Source organism: Sceloporus undulatus, chromosome 5 (genome assembly GCF_019175285.1).
Source record: "Sceloporus undulatus isolate JIND9_A2432 ecotype Alabama chromosome 5, SceUnd_v1.1, whole genome shotgun sequence".
NCBI classification, from domain to species: domain Eukaryota; kingdom Metazoa; phylum Chordata; class Lepidosauria; order Squamata; family Phrynosomatidae; genus Sceloporus; species Sceloporus undulatus.
This window is the reverse complement of record NC_056526.1, coordinates 100168369-100187037: the sequence shown is the minus strand read 5'-3', so window position 1 is coordinate 100187037 and position 18669 is coordinate 100168369. Positions and strand designations below refer to the sequence as shown.

General features: G+C 44.2%; 1 protein-coding gene across 5 annotated transcripts in view; it reads left to right on the top strand.

Annotated features, from left to right (window-relative positions):
• Positions 1 to 18669, top strand: part of TSPAN9 (tetraspanin 9) — a 266033-nt gene that overhangs the window by 96437 nt on the left and 150927 nt on the right. For 3 of the 5 annotated variants that reach the window (XM_042467723.1, XM_042467722.1, XM_042467721.1), the window contains one exon: positions 18512 to 18591. In XM_042467723.1, the coding sequence (XP_042323657.1) occupies positions 18529 to 18591 (63 nt within the window). In that variant the 5' untranslated portion in view covers positions 18512 to 18528. Of the gene's footprint in view, positions 1 to 17903; positions 18592 to 18669 lie in introns of those variants that run through there. The other 2 variants (XM_042467719.1, XM_042467720.1) reach the window with 1 other exon arrangement.

Below are 18669 nucleotides of genomic sequence, written 5' to 3'. Positions count from 1 at the left end.
TTCCCTTCTGAATTTCATCCTCCTCTGGGGTATTAGCTACTCCTCCTAATTTGGTGTTATCTATAAATTTGATAATTATTCCCCCAATTTTGTCATCCAAGTCACTGATAAAGATGCTGAGCAATGAGTCTTACTGAAAGCCAGATTCCTCTTGGTGCTCCTTTGAGAGTAAGAGCCAGAAGGGCCACTACAGCACCAAGAGTAGAGGAGGTCAGTATTCCCTTCGGCTGCTCCAGGGGTAGACTAAGCTCTTGCTTTTTTTCCACTCTGCTAGAGAAAGGTTTTTAAAAATTGTTAAAGTACTATACTTTAACCATGGATAAATTGACTCAGCTTTTGGGGGTCAATTTTTGACTAAAATTTCTAGACTTTTACATGAGTATATACAGTATTTAGCTACCAGAGAAAGGCATGCCCGCTGAATCTGAAAAAGAAACCCTTCGTTTGCAGCAATTTTTTTCATTTTTCAATGTGCGGTAATCCAGTCTTTCAGTCTTACAAAATAGCAACCATAATAATGGCCCTTTACAAACGGGCACCCTAGTACGTACTCTGTACGTAATAGGGTTGCCCAGGGGCATCTCTTTCAGATGCCCCCGACCCTAGTATGTACAGAGTAGGTACAAAATGGCAGTGCCCATTCTACATGGGCACCGCCATTACGACGTCACGGCTGCGCCACCTCCAAACAGAGCGGCACGGACGTCATGTCCTGGTGCCGTGGAAGGGCGCTTCTGGTGCCCTTTCTGCAGCGCCAGAAGGAGTTCCATTTTGGAGCTCCTTCTGGGTTTTGTGTCACCGGCGCAGCCTTTACACGGCTGCACCAGCGACACAAAGGAGAAAGGGGCCACTGTGGGGTTGTCCCAAGGCCGCTTCCCCGCGGCCTGGAAAAGTGGCGGATCGAGGCCTCAGGGCTGCCCAAAGGGGTGGTCTGTAAACCGCCAATATGACCATAAATCTGGCAAGCCTAAACCTTGTCTTTGAAATCTTGCAATATTTTAAATATAACTCTTTCTTTTTTGCCATGCCATCTTTCTGCAATTTATTTACTTATTTATTGCCGGTATTTATACCCCACCCTTCAGACCTAAAGGCTCTCAGAGCAGCTTACAATTATTATTATTTATTTATTTATTTATTTATTTATTTATTTTAATTATTGTTTGAATAGGACATCATTTATCAAAACAGGGAAAATTTGAAACAGAAACAACATTTTAGGTGAGACATTCATTTTAAGCACTGAAATTCCACACACCAATTTTAGTTTCAATTTTGTCCAGCTCTGTAGGTCACACTTAATTTCTTAATTTCAACATAATTATCTTGAAATGAATTAGAATATTTATTTCATGTAATTACTCCCAAATATTTAACATGTTGTAAGTCTTTTATCTACATTTCTCTTATATCTATATTTCTTCCAACTACATCCTATCAAAAGAAGTAATAGCGCCACTCTATTTTGCTTTGGTCAGGCCTTCCATGGAACACTGTGTCCAGTTCTGGGCACCACAATTTTAAAAAGATGTTGACAAGCTGGACCATGTCCAAAGAAGGGCAACCAAAATGGGGGCAACCAAAATGGGGAAAGGTATGTCTTATGAGGAGAGACCTAAGGAGCTGGGGATGTTTAGCCTGGAGAAGAGACAGTTAAGAGGTGATATGATAACCTTGTTTACATATTTGAAGGAGTATCATATTGAGGATGAAGAAAGTTTGTTTTCTGCTGCTCCAGCTAATAGGACCTGGAACAATGGATGCATGCTACAGGAAAAGAGATACCACCTAAACATTAGGAGCAACTTCCTTGCAGTAAGAGCTGTTTGATAGTGGAACACACTTCCTCGGAGAGTGGTGGAATCTCCTTCTTTGAAGGTTTTTAAACAGAGGCTGGATGGAGATCTGTCAGGTATGCTTTAGTTGAGAATTCCTGCACAGCAGGGGTTTGGACTGGATGGCCCTTGTAGTCTCTTGCAACTCTGTGATTCTATTCTGTGACTCTATTCTTGGTCAAAATAACTGTTTTGCCTGTATTAATTTTAAATCCAGTCAGTTTATCATATTCCTTTTGAGCTGAATTTAACATTTAAATACACTCTAGTGCATTCTTTAAGGAAACACACAAAATCATTGACAAAAAATCTTTAACTTATATTATTGATCTTTAACCTTTGCATCTCATTGCTTTTTCTTCTCTTATTACTCTGTTAAGGATCTCCAACACTAACAGAAATAGTAAATAGATAAAGAAAACCTTTTCTGGTTCTTCTCTGAACCATTTAAATCAACAGTGGAACACACTTTCTCAGAGAGTGGTGGAGTCTCCCTCCTTGGAAGTCTTTAAACAGAGGCTGGCTGGATGCTTTGACTGAGAGTTCCTGCATGGCAGGTGGTTGGACTGGATGGCCTTGTGGTCTCTTCCAACTCTATGATTCTATAATTCTAAATCACTATTTAACAAAAACCAACTTTGTAGAGTGTCATACATCAGTTTAATCCATTTTATAAAATTTTCCCCAAAATTAATTTTTCCCAGTAATACAGGGCATTTTTAAAGGAATTGTTACTGGGTGTCTGTTCTCCCATTCTAAATGTTTATATGAAGAAGTCTCTGCTGACATTCAGTGTGTGTTGAGAGTATTAAAAAAACAGGAAAAAGTTAAAACAGAATTGCAAATATATTTCATTAAAAATAGGAAATTTCCCTAAAGCCCTTAGCAAACCTTAGAAAAGTTAGTTTAAAAGTGCAAGTGGTCAGAGATTGCAAGAGTTATGTATTTGGGGATTATCTATTTTTGGATTGCAGTATCTTCAAGAAGGCACTTCAGATCATCCAGTTCACTGATTAAATTGTATGTGTTCATTTGTCTTCATTGGATGTCCTAAAGCCAGGACTGGGTGTCCATTTAGACGTACAACAATTACTTTAAAATGCCTTGACTTAGTACATTGTAGGGGGAATATTACTGACTGCATTTCCTCCCCAAAAACGCTGTTTGGTTTCCTTATGCTGCTATTGGCATTTGGGCTTCAGCTAGTGTGCTAGTATGCTAGTAATAGAGTTTAAACCAGGGTCTCCCCAGTGCAGAGTTGGTTTTGTAGATGGGACTGTCTATTCATCACCCCAACACACACACGCATGCGCAGACACACAGACATCACCATTCCTATTCAACCTGCTCCAAACTTTAGATATATATATATATATATATTTGGGGGGGAAAGTATTCCACTTACTGTAGTTGTATATGTTACATGTCTAATTTATCTATGGACTGTGAAGTCGAAGGCTTTCATGGCCGGCATCCATGGTCTTCACTTCTCTGGGTTTTCCTGGGCCCAGCTCAGACATCAGAAGGGCTGCTAGGCCCAGGAAAACCCAGAGAAGACAAGCAGCCACCCAAAGGGAAGGTATTTTTACCATACATCAAAGGAACCACAGATAGAATAGGCAAAGTGGTGAGGAAGCATAACCTGCAAATGGTTTACAAATTGACAAAGAAAATCCAGCAAATGCTTCACTCAGCCAAGGACCAGAGAGATCCTCTCACAGCCGCAGGAGTTTACCGCATACCATGCAGCTGCGGACAGGTCTACACACCAAACGCAGTGTGCAAACAAGAATCAAGGAACACAAGAGACACTGTAGACTGGGCTAGCCAGAAAAATCAGCAGTAGCAGAACATGCCACAAACCATCCTGGGCATAAAATATTGTTTGAAAACACTGAAATTCTGGACCATGCCAACCACTACCATGTCAGGATGCACAGGGAAGCCATTGAAATCCGCAAACATCTGGATAATTTCAACCAGAAAGAAGAAACCCTTAAAGTGAAGAAAATTTGGCTACCAGTTCTGAGGAATAGCACAATAAGGACTCAGCAAATGCAAATGGGAAACCATTCAGAGTCAGGGGCTTTCCCAGCAGATAATGATCACCAATTAGCAGACACTAATCCTCTTTTGCATTAGCCTCCCAACCTGAGGCCGGCCATCAGCACAGAACAATACACATGCAACTCAATCCTGCATTCCCAGGCTCACACAGTATATATATACAGTATGCCGAACGTTTTCTAGTCAAAGCATTCTCTGAAGATGCCAGCCACAGATACTGGCGAAATGCCAAGAAGAAAATTTTCTAGAACATGGCCACATAGCCCGAAAAACCCACAAAAAACTATCTATGGACTATTTCTTAGAAAACTACAGGCATACTCCAGCTGACAAAAAGCTTCTGACAGTAAAACTCCTTTTTACAAAGGCTTTTAATATCTTCCCAGCATTCCCATTTCCCCCTATCTGAAATTTATCTTTTAAAAACAAGGAATATTTTATAAACATTTACATAATGATTGCTTTTATTTTGCTATTTTATTTACTAAGCTGTTTATGTTACCTTATATTCTCATTTATTTCTTCACTACTTATGCTCCAAAATTTCTTTTCTCAAATTAATTTTATTAAAAAAAAAAAGAATACAGTAATTTATGTATACTCTGTCAACATTAATTCCATTATTATAATCAAAATAGGAATTTCAGATTAATAAAGCATATCTTCGTATTACATATTTTCTAAACAAGCTCTTTACTTCCAAAAGAACACCCAACACCTCTTCTTTATCTTTCACTTCTTTAATTGCTTTTCTTTCTTTAACCTTTAAATAAAGCTGCACTCTTTCCTGGAACGGGGTGACCTCGAAACTGTAGTACATGTGCTGGTAACCTCAAGACTTGATTTTTGCAATGCGCTCTACATGGGGCTACCCTTGTGCCTAGTCCGGAAACTCCAGTTAGTATAGAATATGGCAGCCAGGTTGCTCACAGGAACAGCAAGGAGTGTCCATATAACACCAACACTGAAGTCACTCCACTGGCTGCCTATCAGTTTCCGGGCACAGTACAAGGTGTTGGTTATCACCTTTAAAGCCTTACATGGCTTGGGCCCAACCTATCTAAGGGTTCGCCTGCTTCCATACAATCTGCCCCGTACCCTCAGGTCCTCTGGGAAGAATTTACTAAACCTTTAAAGACCAGGCTGATGGCGACCTCCCAGAGGACATTTTCTGCAACCGCTCCCAATTTATGGAATGGCCTGCCAGATGAGATCTGTCAAATTAACAATCTAGAGAGCTTTTTAAAAAGCCATTAAGATGGATCTCTTCCAGCAGGCCTTCCCGGAATAACATGCTCAGCCACAAATAGGACTTCCCATCTAGTGAACTCTGCCCATGATGATTTTTTTTATTTTTTAATTTTTTTTTTTTTTTTTTATTTTATTTTTTTGTGTGGATTAGTTGGTTTTTAATCTTATACTGTTTAATCTTGTTTTAAGGGGGTACTGTGTATATATGGTTGTATTTTAACTTGTATGCCGCTTTGATTGCTTGGCAGAAAGTGGGATAGAAATAAAAATTTTATTATATTATTATTATTTATAAATATCCTTCTTTCTTCATTTACTATGAGGCAGTACAGATTGGCACTTGGTGCCGCCTAATTGCGTACTAGGGCTGAACTAGGGTGGAGCATTCACATGCTCCAAGCCCTAGTTCTGCCACCCCACCACCATCATGGTGCATGCCTGTCCATATGCACCCCTTTGGGGAAGCTGCTCAAAACAGCTTTTTGGGGGGCACGAGGTGCTGCTGCAGCACCAACCCAGGGGAAACAGGAGTGGCATTTATCTGCCCTTTTGCTACTTTCTCCTATTTCATAATCATTTTCATAATATAATTTCATAATAATTTTCATATTATTAAATCCTTTCTCTCTTGTTTTCCTGTTCTTGTGAACAGTATCTTTGTCCTTGTATTATTTCACAATAATTTTCATATTATAAAATCCTTTCTCTCCTGTTTCCCTGTTCTTGTGAACAGTATCTTTGTCTTTGTCTTATCTGTTTGATCTTACCTTTTCCTTAATATTTTTTATTTTTTTTTCTTTCTTTGTTTTACATTTAACCCTTATTAAATTGATTTGGCCTTACCTTTGATTAATTTCTCTATTCATCCTTTATTTTATGTTATTATCTTACTATTTTAGCCCATATTCCCTTTAAATAAATAAGAACTTTCCCCCAATCTTTTATCATATCTTCTCTTGTTTCCTCCTTTGGTTTCATAGAAAGTAAATCTAGTTCTATCATTTCCTAAAGTTTTATCAACTACTCTTCTATCTTTACTTCCTTATTCAATTTCCAATATTGGGCATACACTAATCTAGCTGCTGTCAGCATATGGAAAATAATTTTTCATGTATTTTTTCTGTGTCATTATCTATCATACATAATAGCCAAACCTCAGGTTGAAATTCTAATTTAGTTTCTAACATTTCAATTACACACTTTTGAATTTGTTTCTAAAATCTTCTAGCCTTTGTACACGACCACCGTAAATGAAAGAAGGTATCTTTTTCCTTCTCACATTTCCAACATTTGCCGTTTCTGGTCTTGTATATTCTGCTAATTTTATCCAGGGAAATATGCCATCTATATATGATTTTATAATAGTTTTCTCTAACCTCCTGACTGGCTGAATATTTAATTCTTATTGCCCAAGACTTTCCCCACTAACTTAGTTCAGTTGCATGTCCACAACTTTGAGCCCATTTATTCATGTGCTCTTTTATTAAATCCTCTTCGGTATAAATTTCCAGTACATTTTTATACAATCTTGATCATAAAACTGGTTTTTCCAACTATATATTTTCTTCTAGCTTTGTTTTTTCTAGTGTTATCCCAATTGTTTTGTTATCTACTTTGAATAGAGATTTTAATTAGTGATATAAAAACCAGTACATTTCCCTACTTCTGATCTTAATTGTTCAAACATTTTCATTTCAGATTCATTTTTGTCACCTTTAATATGTCTTTATATATTATCAATTTTTTATTTTTTATTTTTTTGTGGGTCTGTTCTGAATAAGGCTTCATGTGTTGAAACCCAAGTTGGAATTTTAGAATTTATTATTTTTCTATATTCTTCCTGACCTGATATACTCCAAAATTTCTGAGAGAAGGGACAGTCCCACATATAGATTAAAGGATCATATCCTTTAATATCACAACCATGCCAGCAGTTAGAACATTTGATAAGATGCTCTATACCACTGACCCATCAATTTCATTTGTTGTTCTTTTACTTTCATATTTTTATTCTTTACTGTTTCTTGAATCCATCTGTTAGTCTCCTCTCTTGTAATTATTAAATCTTTATCCCAACAAGCTTTCAACCCTTCTTTAATGCTAAATTTTGTCTTCAGCATAGCCCTATATATTCTACTAATTAGACCTTTCCCCAGTTTAATTTTCTTTTTATTATACCCTCAAGTAATGTAGTTTCTTCTTTAATGTTTATTCTTAATACTTGGAAGTTTTTAATAATTCCTTGTATTTGACACCAATACTGCCATTTATTCCCCACTTATTTTTGTAGCCTAGTACCTTTAGTTGAAAAATAGATCCATACGCCATAATAATGGAAGTTTGTGCATGTGGACTCACCATAGCAAACAACAGGACTTGAGGTCCTGTGTTTTTTTGTCATCCACGAAGCGAGGGGGGGGGAGTTCTGGAATGGATCCCCCATGGATAAGAATGGACAACTGTAGTTTGTCCATTTTTGGTTTTTGTGGGTTTTCCAGGCTACTTGGCCATGTTATTCCTGACGTTTCGCCAGCATCTGTGGCTGGCATCTTCAGAGAATGCTTGCCTGGAAAGGAGTTGGGTATATATATATACTGTGTGAACCTGGGAAGGCAGGAGTGATTTGCATATGGATTGTTCTGTTGCTAATGGCAGGCCGCAGGGTGGGAGGGTATGCAAAAGAGGATTAGTGTCTGCTTGATTAGTGCTCATTGTCAGGAAAGGTGAGGGCTGGACTTGATTACCCTTGAGGTCTCTTCCAACTCTGATTCTTTTTCTAGTTTATACCCGATACTATCATCCTCTGTCTAGCTGAAATTTATCTTGCATCAGCACTGGGAGAATGAAGAAGGAGGGCTCAAGAAATAAAGTTTTGGTGCCAGGTTACAATGGTCGGTCTACAGGATTAGCTCCAGTTTCCCATTTTCAAACTTTTGCGGATTTGGTTAATATGTTATCTCTAGGAATCTCTAGTTCCCTGCCAAAAGTTGAACCTTGCCAAATTTTGACCATAGAATTGCACTAGAGGACCTAGAGATCGGTAGAGAGAACATTTCTTTAGGCACTTATAAGTCCTCCAGTGTAATTCAGTGGTCAAATTCTGGCAGGTGTTGACTATATAGTTGTGCCGGAGAATCTAGAGATTCCTAGAGAGGTATTCTCTTAGGTTAAAAAAAAGGTTTTTTAAAAATTTGTGATTTTCCCACTTTGATGAGAGTCTTGTGCCTCTAACACCAGTAAATGTGGAGTGCCCACTGTAGAACAAAAAACAAAAAAGGCAGTTTTGGAATAGTGGAGGGGGGGAGTGGAGGAGACATTTAAACTACATGACTGCCCAATGCTGGAACTGCACAGGATAATTTACTACTCCTGTGGACTAGCACTGTACCAGTGCAATCCAGAGCTTATTTTTCCTGTCAGTGGCAAGGTGTGGGCTAACCACAATTGGAAGATAAGGAAGCAAAAAGAAGGAGATGGTATCATGTGATAGCTATTGCCAAAGTTGCTATTATCAAACTTGTACAGCAATCTAAAAGCCACGTGAAATAAATTCGACTATAAGGGTTCATATGGGTTTCTGCACACAAAGTGCATGGCACTCTGAAGGGACCCCTAAAACTAACCCATCCCTTCACATGTTCATTTTTGTCTGCATCAAGAATGACAGATTAATAATGACATATTGCTAGCGGTTCTCAACCTGTGAGTTGCAACCCCTTTGGGGATCGAATGCCCCTTTCATAGGGGCCACCTAAGAAAATAGGAAAACACATCTTTCAGATGGTCTTAGGAACTGAAACCATTGGGTGGGGGTCACCACAACATAAAGAACTGTATTAAAGGGCCACAGCATTGGGAAGGTTGAGAACTACTGTATCTGTATCTGTATAGTATCTGGAACCTTGGGAAACAGGAAAGTTTGTACTGTACAGTCGGCCCTTGGTATACGCGGAGGATCCGTTTCAGACCCCTCGCGTATACCAAAATCCGCGTATGCTGAAGTCCTATTGTCACACACCGCCACTGGGGACAAAAGTCCCTCTCCTCCCCTCCTCCCTCCCTGCTTCCTACATTCCCTCCCTGCCTCCCTCCCTCTTCCCCTCCCTGCTTAGTTGCTCCGTCGTCACCGCTGCTGTGGGAAAGGCCAGATGGTGGTCTTCGAGGCCAAGAGGCCTCCGGACCATCACCCAGCCCTTCGGCGGTGGCGGTGGCGAGGAGGACGAGGCTTGGCCTCCCGGCCTCCTTGCCACCACCGCAGATAGACCGGATGGTGGCCTGGAGGCCTCCAAGACCACCACCTGGGCTTTCCTGTGGGGTCAATGGCAGTGACGAAGAGGCCAGGAGGCCAAGCCTCGTCCTCCTTGCTGGCGCCGCCGCAGCAGCAAAAAGACCAGGTGGTGGTCTTGGAGGCCAAGAGGCCTCCAGGTTGCCACCTGGCTCTTTCATGGTGGGGGTGGCGGCAGCGAGGAAGACGGAGCTTGGCCTCGTCTTCCTCACCACCACCGCCACCGCAGCAGGGCTGGCTGGCGGCCTGGAGGCCTGGTGGCCTCGAAGACCACCACCCGGCCTTTTCGTGGTGGCAGAGGCAGTGGCAGCAGCAAGGAAGCTGAGGCTTGGCCTCCTGGCTTCCTCCACCGCAGGAAAGGCCAGGTGGTGGTCTTCGAGGCCAAGAGACCACCACCCAGCCCTTTGGCAGCGGCGGTGGCGAGGAAGCCAGGAGGCCAAGCCTTGGCCTCCTCATCACCGCCACTGCTGCAGAAGGGCCGGGTGCAGCCTGGAGGCCTCTTCGCCTCCAACTGCAGCACTGGGCCTTTCCTGTGGCGGTGGCGGTGGCGGTGGCGAGGAGGCTGCACTGTAGCACAACCTCGCCGCCACCACCGCAAGAAAGGCCGGGTGGTGGTCTTGGAGGCTGCCACCCGGCCCTTCTGTGGCGGTGGTGGTGGCGGCGAGGAGGATGAGGCAAAGCTTCCTCCTTCTCGCCGCCACCACCTCCACCGTGAAAGAGCCTCTTGGCCTCCAGGACCACCACTCGGCGTTTTCATGGTGGTGGCAGCGGTGTCGTTGAAGAGGACGAGACTTGGCCTCCTGGCCTCCTCACCACCATCATCGCAGCCACAGGAAAGCCCGGGTGGTGGTCTTGGAGACCAAGAGGCCTCCAGGCCACCACCCAGCCTTTTTGCGGCGGCGGCGGTGAGGAGGCCGGGTGGCCAAGCCTTGTCCTCGCTGCCGCCATCGTCACCGAAGGGCCGGGTGGTGGCCCGGAGACCTCTTAGCCTCCAAGACCACCACCCGGCCTTTTCATGGCGGCAGTGATGGTGGCGGTGGCGAGGAGGACGTGTCTTGGCCTCCTCGCCACCGCCACTACCACCACAGGAAAGCCCAGGTGGTGGTCTTGGAGGCCTAGAGGCCTCCAGGCCACCACCCAGCCTTTTTGCGGCAGCGGCAAGGAGGCCAGGTGGCCAAGCCTTGTCCTCGCTGCCGCCATCATTGCCGAAGGGCCAGGTGGTGGCCTGGAGGCCTCTTGGCCTCCAGGCCACCAGCCAGTCTTTTCGCAGCAGTGGCAAGGTGGACGAAGCTTGGCCTTGTCCTCCTCACCGCTGCCGCCACCACCACCACTGCAGAAGGGCTGGGTGCAGCCTGGAGTCCTCTTGGCCTCCAAGAGCACCACCCGGCCTTTCCTGCAGCAGCAGCAAAGAAGACGAGGAGGCAGAGGTGGCGTGCCTACCCAATAGGTAAGCAGGGAGGGAGGGAAGGAAGGTAGGAAGGAGGGGGGAAAGAGGAGAGGAGGAGAAGGACTTTTGAACATACATGCATGGCAAACTTCCGGGTTTGCTCTGCATGTATGTTCAAATCCGTGCATGGCAAATCTGTGTATAAGGAGGGCCGACTGTATATTGATTTGACAAGGAAAAGTCAGTGTAACTGTAGTTGGAAAGGTCAAACTCAGTACAGGCAGACTTTCTGAAAGTAAAATAAACATCATATAGCAATTATCTCAAAAAACACCATGAAAGATTATTAAGATGCCTTGTCCAAGATTCTTTTTCTGAAGTAGAGAAGCTAAGAAATCCATATTTAGATACCTATGTAGATTTCAAACCGTGTGGATCTCACACAGCTGCCTCATATCCAAATATGGACTTAGGAGCCAGCATTCATGTTCTTCATCTTTTTAAAAAAGCATATACCTTGAAGATAGCCAACATGAAAGAGGTATCTCAAGTCCATATTTAAGCAGTAAAATAAAAGCAATTAAAATGTTGAGAACAACTTACAATGAAGTTGTAATCTTTAAGGAAGTTTTTTTAACCAATGTTTGATACTTAGAACTCAGAGGGTTTTCCCTGGGATAAAACTTGATGAACATTTCATTATTACACTAAAAAAAATCTGTTTATTCATTTAATTTTTCCTCATATACCTCTGTGATTTTGTGTTTCCCAAAAGTGCAATAAGAATACAAAGAATGCAACTTTAAAAAAAACAACAGCACACCTTTTTACAAACCAGTAAAAAGCACAACACAAGAATAGTTGTATTTCTGTCATGCTGTCACCCTGGACCTTTGAAGAGCAACATTTTAAAGGGGAAAGTTTCCACTACTGATGGAATTTCTGGTGCTGGAAATTGAGGGTTCCAAATCGTGTGGGAACCCGCCATGCTTGGCAGAGCCTATCCTCTTTTTAAAAAATTGCCTTTGAGATGTAGGGACCAATAGAAATAATGGTGGTGGGAGGCAGACCTAGCATGTTCCTTGCATGCTTAAGCAACATGAAAATGGAATTAAAGGGGTTGCCTGCAAATGAAATGGGAGCCATTGCCTAATTATGCGACATCTTCCCTTTTGTGCAATGTAGTGATAAGCAAAGTAATTCTCGTAAACTCAATTAAATCCTGGGGTAGGGATAAATTCTTGCATTATTCTGTCAAGAAAGGGGAGGGAGAATGCACAATACAGATGCAGATTTCTTGGTTTACACTGCTGTTGAAGTACTCAAGTTATTTGTTTAATAAAAAATAGAAATTAGAATTGGGGGAATTAGGTAATTTGTTTTTTAAAAAAAGTAAATATATTAAAAGTACTGCAGCTACCCTGCATGAAAATAAGTTCCAGCCTTTTCAATGTGTCCAGCTCTAGAAAAAACTAGTATTTCTACATAGAGATCCGAATCAACACATTGACATTAATTATGGCACGTTGTAGACGCACGCAAAGTACATACTAGGTACGTACTAGGGTTAGAAAAGGGCGTCCTTTCCGGATGCCCTAACCCTAGTACATACCTAGTACTGTACATACAAAATGGCAGCACCCATTCTACATGGGCGCCACCATTGGGACGTCATGACAGCTCCGCCTCCAAATGGAACTGTGCAGAAGTGACGTGCTGGTGCTGTGCGAGGGCGCCTGGGGCGCCCTTTCCGCGGCGCCAGAAGGAGCTCCGAAATGGAGCTCCTTTCGCCTCCGCGTCGCTGGGTGCAGCCTTTAGATGGCTGCACCAGGGATGCAAAGCAGTCTTTTTGTCCCCGCCGCTGTCGGGTATCCTTGGGGCATGAAACCCCAAGGACACCCCTTTCCAGGCTGTGGGGAAGCGGCCTTTTGCCGCTTCCCCACAGCTTGGAAACCGGCGGATCGGGGCCTCAGAGGCTGTCACTGTGGCAGCTGAGGCCCCGATCCGGTGGAGAAAGGGGCGGGTACAGGCCGCCCCAAAGGGGCGGTCTGTAAACTACCTATGTTAAAGGCTACATTTTTGAAAGGTTGGGTCAGAACATAAAGTACTTTTTCCTCTTAACATCTCTCCATGTGGTTTTGAGCCAGTTTTGCTGAGAATGATAAGGGAGGATGACATTTTTGCTTGCTATGTTATTGTTATATTTATTTGTGGCTCGCCTTTCTCCCAACTTGGGACTCAAGATGGCTTACAGTTTAAAAAGAACAATACACCTAAATCACACAAAAGTCAACATGCAAATGCAATTAAACTAGTCATGGTATTCAAACCATTCAAGCCTACATTTAAAAGGATAAAATTGCAATTTAAAAGATTAAAATGCTATTAAGAATAGTTCAGTTTAAAACAATACATCACCCCTAGCCCACCCTGCCTGACAGCTACCTTCCCTGCCCTCCGCCCCAGAGTACAGCCTTGTTCTTTAAGCATCTGCAAATGGCAAGCCTGCATTGTTCCCAGTGGTGGCACATGCATGCAGCTGTGCTGCCATTAGGGACAATGAGATTTGAGGTCCCACAGTTTTTGGTATCTGAGGAGGGTTCTGGAATGGATCTCCCATGGATACCAAGGTCCCACTGTATTGCCTTCTGTGGAAGGCAGTATTGGCTGCAGTCGCAAGTATGCATACCTTGATTAATTGCAAAAAAAACAGAAAGGTGGAGGAGGAGGAACAGGAAGACCACGGTACTTCATGATGCAGTGTGCTATGGTAGTGGTGGTGGGAATGATACATGACTGAGATGAGAAAGAGGTGAAAAGAAAAAAAGTATGGACAAGAGAAGGAGGAAGAATCTAAGAAAAAGGGAAATGGATGAAGCAAGAGAGAATAGGAAGGATAAAGGAATAGATAACTGTAGAGCCGTAGAAGAGATGTCTGTGAAAGAGGTGAGAAGATTATAAGAAAGAGAGTGAGGAAGAGAAAGTGATCATGCAGATGGAAAATGGAGAGGAACAGAGAATGCTTCAAGATGGCCTGGATTTATGTGCAATTTAATGGTTTTTCCTCCCTACCCACCATACATACGGGAGATTATCACACGAGGCTAAAAAACAGAAATTTAACAGAATAAAAGCATTTTTAGCTAGTACTTATCACACAGTGTCATGACCATCCTGCTGCTGCCACCTTGTATTCAGCTTGTTACTGTTGTGCACCTTTTCATTGACAGGCAAAACCTGCCAATATGCTTCCAATCCTGTTGTTCCTCCGTGACTGCTTTGGGGTGGTAGGTCCCTTCTGGGGCAATTCCGCTTCCCAAATAGTCACACGGTGCAAGTGAGTAGTGATCTGCTCTTCTTCTCCTGTCCCTCTCCCCCTCACAGCAATTGTGTGTGCCAACGTTTTCCTCAAGGTGGCTGCTGTTTACTGCTTGGAAGGTTTTGGCAGCTGGAATCGCTTGTTCCCCATTTCCTCCCCCGCCCCTTGCTGTCCTTGCCACCTGATCTGTCTTCCTGCACTCCCTGCTGCCTTCTAACACCTAATTTGTTTTCCTTGTGCCCCCTGCCACCACCTGATCTCGGTTGCCCACCCCCATCCCTTACTGTGGTCCCTGCTGTCTGATCTCGCTCCTCCACCCCCACAAACTGTCTTTCCTGCATCCCCCTGCCAACTGATATGGCTTACCACTCCCCTCCCCATCTGTATGCCCTACTTAGGGCAATAACAGGGAGGAAGTGGGGCAGTGCGGATACTGGTGCAACATACAGTGCAGCACCATACCCATATTAAAGTGGAAGGATTGCTTCAATACCATCATGTTTTCTTGTGCTTCAAAAAAGTGATTGCAAATGGCCTTGTAGATAGAATCAGAGTAGAGTAGGGAGTCTCACAACTAGTGCCAACTTTCAATTTTCATCCATACAGTGTAGGGAGTCCCACCGTCAAGAACTGTTCTTTCCCCTCAGTTCAGTAAACTAGCCTTCTGTATTCAAACAGCAAGAACTTTATTTCAGCAAGTGATAGGTGTCTTTTATGTATCCCATCAGCAGTAAGATGAAAGTATCGGTGGTAATCCGATGGCCTTTATAGACAATCTCCTAAAAGGGGGAAGAGGCTGCAGGGTTTTTGTGGACTGAGGGTGTGTGACTCACCCAAGGTCACCTATTGGGTTTCCACAGCCAAGTGGGGAATAGAACCCTAATCTCCAGAGTCCTAGTTCTACGCTCAAACCCCTATACCACGCTGGCTCCCCTCTCCAGTTAGGCTCAGAAAAAAATGTTCCTATTGTCACAAACAGAAAGTTTTTTCTGTGGTCCAAAACACACTGCAGAAATAATTCAGTCTGAGATTGCTTTAACTACCCTGGCTCAATGCTAGAGAATCCTGGAAATTGTAGTTTTGTGAGACATTTAGCCTTCTCTGCCAGAGAGCTTTGGTACTACAATAAGATTCCGTAGCACTGAGCCAGGGCAGTTAAAGCAATCTCAAACTGGGTTGTTTCTGCAGTGTGTTTTGGACCTAAGTTTACATTTTAGTTGTGTAGGAAGGGATGATTTTCAGGGGAATTACAGTCTATAGAGATGAGAGACTTAGCTTTTCCCTTCCTCTCCTGAAAACTATCCCCTGCATGACTATTAAGCCTGGGAGAAGAAAAATGCAGTAGCAGAAATCCATGCTTAATTGCTCTGTAGGGATATTTTTGGGATCTTACCATGTGGGAATTGTAAGGTTAAACACTCTTTCACTTGCGGCGATCTCCCTGAAAACTACTCACTTCCCATGCAACAATTGTAAGAGGTGAAAATATTCCAAGTAGGTTCCAAGTTTCTATGAAATAGATTTGGGAACTCAGGGAATCTCAGGGGTCTGGACAACATACCTTTGTTGCAGATGAAGTCCCCTTCTCTGACAGGAAGACTACTTTTGTTTGGAAAATAGAAGCTTTAGATGCCTATATTTGTTCTGTTCTTTTCTAAAATCTAAATTAAAACACATTTATTTCGCTCCTTGTTCTTAAAAGCATTGGAGCAATCCTAGAATCATAGGGTTGGAAGAGACCTCAAGGGCCTTTCAGTCCAACCCCCTGCCATGCAGGGAATCTCAATCAAAGCATCCCCAACAGATGGCCATCCAGCTTCTGTTTAAAGACCTCCAAGGAAGGAGACTCCACTACACTCCGAGGAAAGAGTGTGTTCCACTGTCGAACCGCCCTTACTGTCAGGAAGGTCCTCCTAATGTTTAGGTGGAATTTCTTTTCCTATAGGTTGAATTCATTGTTCCGGGCCCTATTTGCTGGAGCAGCGGAAAACAAGCTTGCTCCATCTTCAGTGTGACACCCCTTCAAACAGGGCTATCATATCACCTCTTATCCTTCTCTTCTCCAGGCTAAAAATACTCAGCTCTCTAAGTCTTTCCTCATTGGGCATGGTTTCCAGGCCCTTCACCATTTTGGTCGCCCTCCTTTGAACACACTCTAACATCTTTTTTGAATTGTGGTGCCCAGAAATGGGCACAGTATTCTAGGTGAGGCCTGACCAAGGCAGAATACAGTGGCACTGTTACTTCTCTTGATTTAGACACTATACTTCTCTTCACGTAGCCTAGAATTGCATTGCCGTTTGTACAGTTTATGTTACATATGTCATATCTGATACTTTTATGAAGTAAATAAACATAGAGATATGGGAATGGTGCCTGCAAGTTCCTGTGTGTTTGTGAAGTCAAAGACTTTCATGGCCAGCATCCATGTTTGTTTGTTTTTTGTGGGTTTTTGGGCTATGTGGCCATGTTCTAGAACAGTTTCTTCCTGATGTTTTGCCAGCATCTGTGGCTGGCATCTTCAGAGAATGCTTTGCTTGAAAATAGTGTGTGTGTGTATGTGTGTGTGTATCTATACACACACACTGTGTGAGCCTGGGAATGCAGGAGTGATTTGCATGTCTATTGTTATGTGCTGATGGCAGGCCTCAGGTTGGGAGGCTAATGCAAAAGAGGATTAATGTCTGCTAATCAGTGATCATTATCTGCAATTATCCTGTGTGTTTGTTTTTAAACTATAAAACATCAAAAACTATATAGTTACAGCAATTTTAATTCAATAACATCCAAACCCCACAAAACAGTGATAGTGTTATTGGCCAGTCAAACTGCCCAATGTACGTGTTGCAAGTTTTGCAGCACCACTGGCTTCTACACCAGGCAAGGTGTTAAAAACCATACAGGAGAAAAAAGATTTGAAGATGTTAGTTGTGAGCATTTTGCATTTTGCTGTTTTTGTTCTTAGTTCTGATGGTGTGTTGGGTGTTTATTGCAGGCTGGCATCTCCCCCTTGGAGACTCTCAGCAGACACATGGCCAGAAGGAGGAGGTGCCAGTCTGCAAGAGATACCCCTCCATAACCTCTGAACTAAGAATAAAAACAGCCAGATGCAGGCCTATAACTAACATCTTCAGTTGTTTGTTTGTCCTGTGTGGTTTGTAACATCTTTCCTGATGAAGCCGGTGGAGCCATGGAAGCTTGCAGAATGAATATTGGGGATTTTGGTTGGCCAATAAAGGTATCACTGTTTGGTGGGTTTTGGATGTTATTGAATTAAATAAATGTACTACTGTTTGGGGGATTTGTATTTTGCTCCCTTTGCTTTGTAATCCGCCTTGATTCCGCAAGGAAAAGGCGGAATATAAATACATCCTATTATTATTATTATTATTATTATTATTATTATTATTATTATTATTATTATTATTATTGCTGTTATTATTAGCCACTGCTTCGCCAGGGCTCCTCTTTTCCTCGGTTAAGCGGCGCTTGACATTTTAAATGTGATTCCCTTGTGCACTTGTACAGCGAGGATAATCCTATGAGCGACCCTGTGTCATGGAGGAGGAGGAGGCGGGGCAGGCTCCGTGCGTAAGGCTTGCCTTGATTGGCTGGGGAAGGTGCAGAGGGGGCGGGGCTTCCGATGCTGGCGGTGGGGGCGGCTCTCCTATTGGACGGGAGCGAGAGCAGCAGCAGCAGCAGGAGGGGTTTCAGCGGGAGATGCCCAGGGGTCCTGGGTGCTCTCCTGGCGGAGGCGGAGGCGGAGGCAGAGGCAGAGGGGCGCCCTGAGACTCCTGAGGCCCAGGGAGGGCCGGGGCTCGTGGCCAAGGGGCATGGCGGCAAGGACTAGCGGGCTGCCCGCAGACTGAGCCCGAGAGAGGGAGGGAGGGAGGGAGGCAGGGGCGAAGGCATGGGGGCCCCTGAGCCGCCCCCTCGCTCCCTGGGGCCCGGAGCCGGTCGGGCTGGCGGAGAGGCCATGCAGGGGGCGCCGTGAGCGAGGCCTGCCGCCGAGGGATGGTGGAGGGGGTCCATCGGGGCCCCCCTGCACTGGAGAGAGAGCATGGAGAAGTCGAGTAGCGAGGAGTCCTCCATCCACCGGAGCCCGTCCCTGGAGAGCAAGGAGTCCGCCAAGCCCTCCTCCTCCTCCCTCCCGGGCGGCGGCAGGCCCTTCGGACGAGGCTTCACCGCCGGAGCCTTCTACGGTTCTGCCGGCGGCGGCGGCGGCGGGTCTGGCAGCCACCAGGAGCCCAGCGGCGCCGAGGCCGAGGCTGGCGCCAAGAGCAGGGACAAATGCGGCGGTGGCCCCAGAGGCAGCAGCAGCAAATACGTCGTCTTTTACCTGGATCTATCCTTTGTTTTCCTCTTAGAATTCAAGAAGTGCAGCATGGCGAGAGGCTGCTTGTGCTGCTTGAAGTACATGATGTTCCTCTTCAACCTCGTCTTCTGGGTGAGTAAGGAGCCAGTGGCTCCATGGCAGCCCCCCTCCTCCTCCTCCTCCTCCTCCTGCCGCATTGGGAATGATGCA